This window comes from Myodes glareolus, chromosome 13 (genome assembly GCF_982192425.1).
Source record: "Myodes glareolus chromosome 13, mMyoGla1.1, whole genome shotgun sequence".
Taxonomy (NCBI): domain Eukaryota; kingdom Metazoa; phylum Chordata; class Mammalia; order Rodentia; family Cricetidae; genus Myodes; species Myodes glareolus.
In genome coordinates, this window is record NC_142038.1 from 35920 (window position 1) to 49091 (window position 13172).

The 13172-nt window shown below is 33.6% G+C and overlaps 1 protein-coding gene across 2 annotated transcripts in view; it reads right to left on the reverse strand.

The window, feature by feature from the left end:
• Positions 1-13172, reverse strand: part of Tmx3 (thioredoxin related transmembrane protein 3) — a 34571-nt gene that overhangs the window by 19152 nt on the left and 2247 nt on the right. For both annotated transcript variants that reach the window (XM_048419207.3, XM_048419206.3), the window contains exons 3-6: positions 11283-11322; positions 9443-9566; positions 3120-3165; positions 1793-1873 (exon numbers count right to left, since the gene is read on the reverse strand). In XM_048419207.3, the coding sequence (XP_048275164.1) occupies positions 1793-1873; positions 3120-3165; positions 9443-9566; positions 11283-11322 (291 nt within the window). The remainder of the gene's footprint in view (positions 1-1792; positions 1874-3119; positions 3166-9442; positions 9567-11282; positions 11323-13172) is intronic.

A 13172-nucleotide genomic window follows, 5' to 3' on the forward strand; every position in this document is an offset into this window, starting at 1 on the left:
TATTTTGCAAAGGCAAACACTTTCCAAACACACAGCTCTTAAGGTAATTGCATCACTTTCCCTAGCTTCTGCTTCAATCCTTCATAATTAACCAGTAAGTGATGCAACATTAGAACTGAGTCATGAAATCTCCCCTACCCTAGAGGCACCCTCACATCAGGAGAATTCCTTTTTAGGATTAAAGAAAAATTAATATAACTCCAAAACATAAAGCTACCTGAAGTCATGGGGGTTTCAAGTACATCCCACTAGTACTCATCTCCAACAAAACCATTTCAAAATTTATTCACAAAGTAAAATAAGAGAAATATGCAATCACAATGAGAAAATACAATAGAAATTACACATATAAGCATCACAAACTTTAACATAGATTATTCCTAATTCTGTGCACTTATACAGACATTTTGAGGCATCATTTTATACAACAAAATATCATGTTTTAACTTAAAGCTATTTATAATTTATCTTGTCAAGCTAATATGAAAGTGCCTAGAACTTTAAAGGCAATATAGATTAATCTTGACAAATGTTCTTCAAAAGAGATACACACGTATTATATTATTATAAACACTGATATTCTCTATACCTTAGCAAGATATAGACTGTTTTTTTTTTAAAGAATCACATTTAAATTAGTAAGAATTGATTGTGAAAGGATCTACTTCCTGACCAGCAATAGGTCAAATATCTGTCATTCAATGCAAATGGCTCACTGGGTTCTAACTATATTATCTAATAAACACATACTGTCAGATCACTTTGTAGATGGCATAAAAAAATGTGATGGTAAAAAAAATTAATTCAGGTGAATCTAAAAAATATTTTCAGAACCACAAACTAGGGATAGAATCCCAAGACTATCAGAATAAGAACATTCTGGGCTTAAGACTCTAAAATTAGAGAAAAAGAAATAAAAGTTGATATAAGGCATTACTACATAAGAAAAATATATTTAAAAGTTAAGATTCAAAAAATTGTTAGAGTAATCCTCCACATTTCATTTCCCATGTTTCCAATTACCTTTAGCAACTATGGCCTGATAATACTAAATACGAGCGTTCACAGGAAACAGTCCGTAAGTTAAATTGTGCACTGCTCTGAGTATTATGAAACCCTACTCTACACTATTTTCCCTCAAAGCGCACATCGATAGAAAGCCAGGGAATCATCTCTTTGATCAGTGTATGCATGGTGTATACACGACCTGCCCATTAGCAATTCTAGAGCCTTTGAGTCACCAGACCGACTTATGAAGGAACTGCAGGAGTTAAGTACAAGTAATTCTTACTTTGTTTAAGGAAGGACCCAGAGTACAGAAGTTAGTGATACTGGAAATACAGATACTAAATAAAGGAATTCAAGTGCTATTTTTAAGTAAAAAGCTAAAAGTACAAGATATTTTGAAAGAAAGAAACAGAGCACGTTCATATGATCTGGTACTAGGCATAGCTTCAAGCAGCCCTTGAAGGTGGGGTCAGGGGTGAGCTTAGGATGTCTTTTATATATAAAAAAGCCTGCTATATAACAAAAAAATTGAAAATGTATTAAAATTCACTGGAGGAAAAAAAGATTCTTTTAAACATAAAATGGCCTTAAACACAAAATTAACATATATTACAAAATATGATATATCTTTACAGAATTTCACTGCATATGCTATAAAAACTTAGGTTGTTTCATACATGTATACAACACATTTCATATCTAAAATATGTATTCCAATGTGGTCTACTAAAATATATTTTCTTTCAAATATTAAAATCACATACTAAAGGTTTTTTCAACTTACCCAGACACTCTGTGAGCAAACTCAATTATATCATCTTTAGTCCGTGGTCCTCTGTAATTATATGCCAAGTCCCCCTTTAATCTTAAAAATAAAAGATAAAAATTGGAAATTAACTTTCTTCATATTTTATCTCAATAATACTTTATTGAAATACAAACTTAAAATGCATAAAATGCTAAATAAGGGGAAACTTTACAAAAAGCACATGTGTGAAACAGAGTATGCAACTGTCTTCTGATAAGTAGCACTTCAAGATGCATAAGAATATACTTCACTCACACAAGAGGAATACATTTTACTCTGTGGTATTGAGTTTTAGTATGCACTGTCTAAAAAAGTGAGTAATTGGCACATTTACAGTAAAGGGCTTAAGTCAGAGTAGTTTTAATTAGACTCTCGATCAAGTGGTAAAAAAAAGAACTAGGAACTAGAGTGGTAGCAAAGCTCATTTTCACCAATATAATAGAAGTTACTTGATAAACTCTCCAATATCCATCATGAATCAGACATAAAAATAGCTTTCCTAAAACACAGATTATCTTCCAAGAAATATGTTAATAAATAAATTTATATCTAATCAACTGTACAGGAAAAAAACAACAACTAATAAGCAAAAACAGAACTCCTAAAAAAGAAAAAGGATCATTAATACACACTGCAATAGAAGTGTAACATTTTCAAAAAAAAGGAAAAATATCAATATAAAGCCCCAGAATAATATACTTACTTAAAATTGTAAAATCTGGGGTTTTAAAGTATTGGGGGAAGCTAGCTTACTTAAATACATAACTTTGAAAAGAATGCTAAGCTACTCATAGTGCCAAAATAAGGTCAATGAAAATAGTAAAATGTAGCAATGAAAAGGAAAATGTAACAAAATCACTATAAAACAATTCCCTTTAGAATCACCATATCATTTTTCCAACTTAAATTCTTTGAGACTTGATAAATACTCATCTATTAAAATTAACATCTATCAATTTTCCTTTCCTTGATTTCTTTTTTCGCTGATGAAGTAAGACTCTTTAAATATACAAGAATGAAATCTGTTACATGTGATTAGCAGATGCAAAGCAGAATATAGTGGTCCTTCAGGAGACCATTTATGAATGTATACATCGTTCTGTAAATGCATAATATACAGCAAGCACTCAGATTACAGTTGCTGACTTAGCTGTACACCTCACACACATATAGAGCCTCTCATCTTTGATCACACACTGGTTTAAAAACACAAATCTACAACCTCCAAAGAAAGTACTAGAATACACTGTAAAAAGAGTAAACTATTTAAAATATACACATAAACATACAACACTCAACTTACAGCTTAATTGTTGGATAACCTCGAACTCCAAATTCTGAAGCAATGCCTTGATAAGGAAAAGAATAAATATTTCTAAGTTCTTTTAAACCAAGAAAACTAGGTAACATGAGCCTTTTACTTCAAAAAAAAGTGCATTCACATAAACCCAAGTGAATGTTTATAAGTATTAAAATCTTAGAAAAAAACATGAAAATTTATTATAATTAGTTAATAATCTCACATATGAATTTCAGAAAATACTTTGAAAAGATAAAAAGTGACTATCAAAACAATGATTATACTTTGCCCTTCTCCCTCTCATGGTCCCTCTCCTAGTTTCATGATCTATACTTCCCATACACACACACACACACACACACACACACACACACACACACACACACACAAACACAAATTAAAATTCTAAAGACTCATGAGATGAAGTGTGCAGAAAAACTTTTAAATGAAGACAAACATAGGAAAATTTCTAGCACACAGTCTAGAACACATAACTCCACAACTGAAGATCTAGTTCCTGACCCCTGATCTTGAACTCATTACTAAGTAATATCTAATTGCATATCACAGTATACATGCTAATATATACTGAGGTGGGATATTGTAGCTGGCTTAAAAAAATCCTTTAAATGTAGCTCAGAATAATTTTATGTGAGGAAAAAATTGTCCTATCTCAGATAAAACATAACTTTTGAACACTTGGAATCTTGTTTGAGTGAAAATATCAATTAGGAGGCAAGAGTGAAATAGAAACTCAGTCTGATAGACTTGCTTTTCTTCTAACACTAAAGAAAAATGATCCACATACAAATTTGTTATTAATCCCTTCAAAGAAGCTGTTTGTGGTCACCGTGGATTCTGGGTCTAACTTGGCCTCTAATTTTGACATGTGAGATTATTTTTTTCATCTTGCTTATTTACCTTCTGTTAATATCTATGAACTGAAAAGGGAGGTAGAGTTAGCTAAAAAAAAAAATACTATTTTTTTCATACTTCTTGTCAACATATGACCAACATGAAAAGGGCACAAATAATGACTCTTAGGAAAGTAAAGAAGCTTTTAATTTACATATGGGCATGGGAGGAAGAACTGGGATGTGTAGGAACTTTTCTTTAATCTAGAAAAGAAGTCAGAGATATGGTGCTGCTAAAAATTCCAAAAATACATGGAAAACAACTTGTATAGCACAAACAACAACAAAATCAAACCAAAAATAAAAAATTAGCTGGTTCAAAATGTCAATAATACAAGTTTGAGAAACCATCAATTACAGTCACAGATTAAAAAGAATTTGTGATCTAGAAAGGAAATTTGCAAAACTAATCCTTTAACAAGAACAAAAAATTGGAACGGTGCTGGTCAAATACCAATGAAAGCTTATTCATACAAGTGATGCAGAGGGCCCTGACGGCATAACAAGGCTATATAGTAAGCAGAGAGTAAGCAGAGTTTTAGGGGCTCCAGAATAGATATAAACTCACTATGATAGGGAAAACTATACGATTTAAATTCCAAATGAGAACTATTCTTAGTATTCATCCCTGGAAGAATAGATCTCTGTGTATGTGTAGATGTTATAAAATTTGGTTGACTAATTATTAATTAAAATGGCATCAAAATATTTGGTGCAATTTCAACGCGGAAAAATAAATCATACTATTTCAAAATTTCTGTTCAAAAGTCCTATACATTGGGGTTAGTTTTATTGAGCCTGATGACATTTGTTTCTGCTATAATTACACAGCTGAGAGTAAGCTACTGTCAAAACAATCTTAGACAATTTTTCTATACTTGACTGTTTTGAATGGTCCTCTCTGAAATCAAACTCAAACTATGTAACTACATATTAAAATATTCTACTTTATAGTTCCTCAACTTAAGTTCTGCAATAAAAGTATGTAAAATGCCTGCAAAATTATTTTCCTAATTCAATCTGAAAGGTTTTCATAGGTGTGGGCCTCTGAACTCTAAACTGACAGTGAGTACTCAGATAATCTTTTTTTTAATTAATTAATTTATTTATTATGTATACAATGTTCTCTCTGCAAGTATGCCTGCCCGCCAGAAGAGAGCACCAGATCTCATAGATGGTTGCAAGCCAAATGTGGTTGCTGGGAACTGAACTCAGGACCTCTGGAAGAGCAGTCAGAGCTCTTAACCTCTGAGCCATCTCTCCAGCCCCCTCAGATAATCTTATACAAGTGGAAAGCTTGCAGATCAAATTCTTAGAAACACAACTCTCTAATGTGAATAGGAGAGATTATCTAAGAAATAACCTAACAGTTATTATTCTACAGGCAAGACAGAATAATATGCATAGGTGGCTTGAAAAAATTAAGTATTTTCCCAATTTAACTCTAAATTCCATTAAAATGTTTCTATTTAAAATCCTGCAGTATTTAAGGAAGACAAAAGTGTCAGTATAAGATAAAATTTCTTATAATCTATAGACAGTGTTTATAACTTCAACATACTAAAAAGGTAACATTCTTTTTGTGTCCAGCACAGTAGAGACTGTGCATTTACTGAAAACAAAACTGTTTGTTATTGTTTCTCTTCTAAATAGTTTATGTTTTATGAGAACCCGCAGTTTCTCTTTGCTCAGTGGTATATTACCAATGTCTAGAATGTGCCTGACATGTGTCAGCATATGGTGAACACTCATTAAGTTATCTTCTAGGTAAATGAATGCTGACTTTGCAACTTTTCTATGCAAGAATGACTTCTGTAATAAACTACATTTGGTCTATTCAAAGAGCAGCAGGATTCACAAAAATGCATTACTATTCAGGTTGGGCTGGAAGTTGAAAGGGAAGAGTGGAGAGTTCACCAGTCTATATCCACAGAATATAGTACAAAAGGTGTATAAAGAGTTGATGATATACTTGGCAGGTGATATGCTCCACATGTATGAGGTTCACTTTTCCCTTTCCAAAGTAACATATAACATATCATCTTAGGTAAACCATACAAGAAACATATGTGTGTGTGTGTGTGTGTGTGTGTGTGTGTGTGTTTCTTGTATGGCTACCTCTACATAACAAAGCTGTGAGAACAAGAAATATAAACTGCAACAATCACAACAACTGTGAAATTAAAATGTTCCAACACAGAGTGGCTTTAAAGAAAACTATAACAAATTCATAGTAAATAAAACATTTTTCACCTGAACTATAACCCAACTTTTTGGCTTTATACATCCCAAGGAAGTGCTTTACCATTGAGGAACATCTCTAGCCCTTATTTTGGTTATTTTTTCTAATCTCAGAACTCCTTTAATAGGGTCACTTAATGAATACAAAATTTAAATATCAAGGGATCAGACACTGCAAGCTTTGAGTTAATGCAAATATCATTGAGGCACCACAGTTTATCTTTACGATATTTCCAGTTTAAATGCATTATATACATTATATGTATGTGTTTTCACAGTAACTTTTTAAATATAGCTCTTCTATTTTCCACTAAATGATTCAAGTGATCAATGAATCTGCCATTTTTCCAGACTTTTTGGCACTTAATAATTTATTTCTCCTTCTCTCTCTAATAGGCTATAAGTATTTCCTGGCAAAGTGAAACTTATTAGCTTTTCAATAATCTCTAAAGAATGGAATGTGGGTTCATAAATAGATAGAAAATGATATCTGATTAAGTGAATGAGTGTATCCATAAATAAATATGTGTGATGAGTAAATATGCATGGCTGCAGATAGAATCAAGATGTGACTAGTCACAGTTGGTAATCACTGAATGTACAAACTTCCTTAACATTATTTTCCTTTTAGATTTATTTTATTTTATTTTTTAAGTGTTTTGCCTTCATGTGTGAATGTGCACAATATATCACAATATGGATGCTTTCATGTACCATATGTGTACAATACTTTCAGGGATAGGAGGATGCTGTAAGAGTCTCTGAAGCTGGAGTTAAGGATGGTTGTAAGTCACATATGAGTGCTAGGAACCAACTCCAGGTCCTCTGCAACTGTAGCAAGTGTTCTCAACCAGAGTCATCTGTACAACTCTTTCTTCTAACACAGTTAAAAACTAATTCAAACATACTAGCCCAAACATTCTCCCTCTCCTCAACAGTGATCTGTCAGTCATCTTATCTCATTCAGGAATTCCAGCTCTAACAACTCAACTACATTCTAGATCACTGATTCATTAACATCAGTAAATCTGAAAGATTGCCAACTTAGGCTAGCTGACATCTTGAACACAAACAAAAAATTAAACAATATGCTTTGCCATACAGCAGTGGAGATAAACAGCTCAGCAAGTACTGATGTGGGAGGTCTTTCTGTTTATGTGTTGCTTTTATTGGTTAATGAATAAAAAAATTGTCTCGGCCTGATAGGGCATAATTTAGGTAGGCGGGAAAAACTAAACTGAATGCTGAGATAAAGGAGGCAGAGTCATGGAGAAGTCATGTAGCCCCTGCAGGAGATAAGCACTGGGAACTTTACCTGGTAAGCCACAGCCACGTGGCAATACACAGATTACTAGAAATGGGTTAAATTAAGATGTAAGAGTAAGCCAATAAGAAGCTAGAGCTAATGGACCAAGTAGTGATTTAAATAATATAGTTTCTGTGTGATTATTTCAGGACTGAGCAGCCAGGAACCAACAAGCGGCCTCATATTTAACAAAGCATACTAAGAATTACAATGGCAATCGATCCCATCTGTAACTTCAGCCTTGCAAATGACTACCATCATTTTTCTACCATATTTTACTACCATTCATTTACTACCATAAATACTACCAGCATTGACTACCATATTTTCACAGTTCTGCTGTTTTCATTCAATTCTGAGCTCCTTGCATCCTACACAGAATAAATATGAAAGCTCGCATAGATAATCTTTCTGTATGAACTGTTATTCTCTTTGATTTTATAAGTTTCAGCCCAAAACAATTTTATCAAGTCATTTGCTTTTCCTCAAGTGTATTGTCTCCCAATTGACAAATGATAAAATGTATAACACTTTCTCACCTGGGAAACTCTTAACAATATGGTATCTTCTATATGTACTAGCCATTGCACCAAGGGGTTTTAATATTATTAGTCCCTTACAGATTCAAAAAGTAAAACTTGGTTAGGTAGCCTACCCAAAGCCACAAAGTAGGGCATAAGAGTTGAAATTAAAAAACATGGGTCTGTCTTGACCTAAAGTACAACCTAGAACATATACTTAGCTTCCCGAAAAAAGAAAAAAAAGCACAGTAAATAGGATGTGTTGGTTCATACTTGTAATCCTAGTACTTGGGAGACTGAGGAGGGATACTGATATGAGTCTAAGGATTTCATAGAAAGTTCTAAGCCAGTCTTTAGACAGGAAAAGATCCTGTTCCATTTTTGTTTTGTTTTAAAAACTATACGTCTTTAAAACTATATTGTGATATATTGACACATAGCATACTTCTGCTTTCAGAAGTAAAAGACAAGGAAACCAATCTTATTGAATATGAAAGATTTAACATATGCCACATCATTCAAACTTCAAAACAGCCAGTAAAAGAAATAACACAACTAAATGTTTACCAATAAAGCCAAAGTTTAGGGCCTTTAGAAGCATTCTCAGTACCATAAACAAAAGCAATATTACTTTCTCTGAAGCTATATTCTTTCCAAATTGATATGACATCCCATACTTCTGTAAACTTAACTTCTTCTTTTATATCATTTCCCTTAAGACACTTGCTAGTAAAGATTTTCTGAAATGGTAGAGAGCAAACATTTTAGGTTATGTGGCTATGTAGTTCTGTCACAATTCAGTTTTGATAATGGAGCATAAAAATAGTCTAGATAACAATACACAAATGACTGTGGCAATAGTTCAAAATTCTATTTACAAAACTAAGCAGCAGAGCAAATTTGGCCTATGAGGTGCCATGTATTCATCTCAGAATCATTCAGTTCTCTGCACCAACTCACTAATTTCATTTTCAACTTTCAGTACCTTTCTAATCTTCATTTTTTTTCTAACTCAACTCATCCTTTAAGTACCTAGTTATTTCCATATTATGATTCCTCAGCTTACACTTACAAATTCAACTTTTCTGTAGTTGCCTCCTATAATATAAGATTATCAGTGTAGACTCAACTAGGAGCAAACAATGACTTGCATGTCTATGTTATGCTTAAGATTAGGACATATAGTGTTTAAAATTTTAATGGTAATTTTGTTTAATTCTAAGTATATAGTCTTAACTTATTAAGATAGCTTTCCATGATAAAACATCTCCTCTACTTACCCTGAATGCTATAATTAAAATATTTCCATTAATAGAACAACAAAATAATTAACTATGAGCTTACTAGAGTAGGAAGTAGCATCCATCTTTCCAACTTTAACTGGAGAACCAATGCTTTTCATTTCAAGTCCAACTTCATTCCAAATTGGTTCAAGTTTTTTACAATGGCCACACCAGGGTGCATAAAACTACACAAAAAGAAAAAAAAACACACTTAAAACCTTGTACCACTATGAAGTGCAGCCGTAATACTCAAAGAATTTATTTAAGCAATCTAATACTAGTCTGTTTCAGAAAAGACAGTTTTTTAAGTTGCAATATAACAAAATAAAAAAAAACACATGCATCTAGATCGCTTACCTCTTAGGGCATACCTCAAAACTAATATTTTAATTTCATTTTAATTGATTATCGATACCTATTTAGAATAGAATTGTGATTGATTCAAAGTCTTTAATTCTGTGCAAATGTATTTATGCTCTACATAAGACAAAACTACTAAATAAACATGCATGCACCATACCACATGCAACCTATGTTCATGTAAAACATCTGTTTCTAGTACAAAAAATTAACACAGAGGTAGATACATTTGCTGAGTTCTACTGTTTTCACTGGCAGGATTTTATATGATCATTGAGAGATTTGACACAATGACAAGTCAGTTTGATTACAACCACTGCCCTTCACATTTCAGAATCAAACAGAATTTAATTAGGTACTCTAGTTATATGATATTAACACAATATTTATGTATTTTCATTAAATGAGACTTATTTTTCAAGGTGGTTCCATGGAAATGTTTAAACATAAATAAAAGGAGGAAGACTTAAGCAGAAGATTCTCAGGCTCTATTTTCCACTCCCACTCCGAACAATCATCAACTCTGCTCTCTTGTTCCAATTTGTGGGCTATATTTTTTTTTCCCCGATACATGTTAAAGCAAACCCTCAAACTTAATTTTGCTCAGTATTAGGATGAAAGCATGTTTGGCATTACTGTATATTATTATAACTCAATCTCTTAAAAAATGAAGAAACAAGGGTGCAATCTATACTGAAATCATAAAGTAATCTCCTTAAGATATAATCTACAATTTCATTGCAAGAAATGGCCCCAGCTTCCTCCCAGAGTGACCTTACTTCCAGAATTTGATCAAAAATAAATTCCTTTGCCAGAATCTTGAAAGTAGGGGTAGGAATATAGCTGAGAGGGTGGAGCTTGCCATGCATGTCGTCATCGTCATCGTCTTCTTCTTCTTCTTCTTCTTCTTCCTCCTCCTCCTTCTCCTCCTTCTCTTCTTCTTCTTCTCCCCCCCCCCGCCCCGAGACAGGGTTTCTCTGTAGTTTTGGAGTCTGTCCTGGAACTAGCTCTTGTAGACCCGGCTGGCCTTGAACTCGCATAGATCTGGCTGCCTCTGCCTCCTGAGTGCTGGGATTAAAAGCACGTGCTACCACCACCCAGCTTTTGCCATGCATTTCTAAGGATCAGAATTTGGAGCACCAAAACACAAGTACAAACCAGGTGGGTATATGCAACTAAGATTACATATCTTGGTCCATAAGAGGAAGAGACAGGGAATCCCCAGAGCAAGACAGTTAACCAAAATAGAAAAAATTTTGATTTCCATTTGGAATCAGTGAGAGAGCCTACTTGACATTATACAAGGTGTTCAGTAACTGAAGAAGACATAGTGTCAACTTCCAGCCTTCATAGGCACAGATATACACCATAAACATTTGTATGCACAAGTGAATGCACACATTTAGAAATACCGACGCATACATGCACAAACACCACACACACATACATATGAGGGAAATAAAAGTAGCAATATCTGAGAAAACAAATTGGTCTCTCTGCATAAAAGAGATCAAAAATGATACTTAAATTTACATACTTACATCAACAAGCCAAATGTCATCTTTTCGATTATCTTTAAATCTAAAAACAAAAGGAAAAATAAGTCTGATTCTATATTTATGTTCACAAACACTATGCCTACCAATAGTACTTATTACCATAACTAGTAAAATTTACAAATGTGCAACTTAAGAATACTGAACTGATCAATTAAAGAACACAGAACAAATTTTTTAGGTTTCATATAAAAATTTTACTCAGTAACTACTAAATCTTTTCCTACCCAGTAAGGACTTTAAGAATTAAAATTGAAAACCGTCTAAAGAACTCCAACAAAAAAAAAAAAAAAAAAGGAGAATATGGGTAAAAACCACAAATGTAGTCTGTTTCCTTTATTTGATATTCCACTTGAGGAATGGGCTTCTCTATTCTGAACAAGTACTGTTTTTCACTTTTCTTGTCTTTATTACATTAACAATACAGTAAAAGTATTTACATTATGCTTTGTTAGGTGTTACCAAAAAAACCTAGGGATGAACTAAAATACACAGGAAAATGTATACAGATATATGCAAATAAACTATCATATATATATATATAATGTACTTAAGCATCCAGAGTTTGCTATCTACAGAAAATCCTGGAACTAATCCCCATGAGTACTGAGGGATGACAATGTGTTTCCTAAGCTCTTCTTTTCTGTATTCCATACTAAATTCATGCAAGAAATTTAACGCAGTGGCCTCAGGATATTCGTAGGAAACTCTGTTAACAAGATAGGTCCCTAATTCGTATTAAGAGTGTGGATTTTAGGAGAAGCTCCATCATTTCCCGGTAAAGAATGTTGTTCTCATAAAATATTCGTGAAATGCAGCAAATCCAGAACTGCTGTAATGGGATCAAAGGTCTGAGATTCATATTTCAGGCTATACTAAACTTGTAAAATGCCATCAGCTAAGTTAGGCTTATCCTTTAACTGTGCATCTTAACACTCACCTAGTCCTGTGGAATAGTGTGACACAGCACAGGACTAATTGTACTCCCAAATGAGTCAACTGAGTACAGGCTAATTCAAAACTCCAGGACCAGCCACCATCAGATGCAACGCTCCTAGACACCTCAACAGGAAGCAAATATGGCACACAAGACCTAGACAGAGTGCGTCAAGTCAACACAAAGCATGGGGATGACTAAGCAAACTCAGTGACATCACTGGAAGTCAGATCCCAAGGAATATTACAGACAACACAAAGGGTCCAGCATATTCCATCCAGTGAGAATGTTATAAATTTGGGCTTCAGCAATCTCCTTCTGAGGTATCTTTAGCTTTCACTGGAATATGAGAAATGAGACTTTTTCTTTCATATGGTTTTGGTGCTTTTTCACAATGGAATTCCATGCTCAGTTTGGGATCATGTCTGAATTTTGTGGATCTAAGTGGCAACATCTGCTGGCACTACTACAAGATATATTTTACTTTTCTCATTTAGCCAACAAGCAAGGTACTTTATCATTAACATTTCCCAATGGAAGAGTCTTTCAGGTTAGCATTCACATAGGCAGCAAAATGAAGTGAGACTCTTCTCAAGCAGAGTTACTATTTATTATTAAAACAGAGTGAAAATTGGCTGATAGTGCCATACCCCACAAGGCACCACTGAGTTAAATAAAGCTACTTTCTTGATATCAAAGAGTTTTCCTCAAAAACCATTTTCTATAAACAATCTTCAAAGATACCCACAAGGCCCACTGCTATGACTAGGACCCATGGGATGTTCATACGTCTTGCTAATCCATTAGAGTACCTTTTTTCCCCTACTATATGAAATGTAGTACCATTAGAGTACCTTTATTCAAATGATCACATTACTCTCACTAAAGCAATTCAATCATACAGTCAGGTGCCAAGGTGGTTGATGGAGACAAAGAAC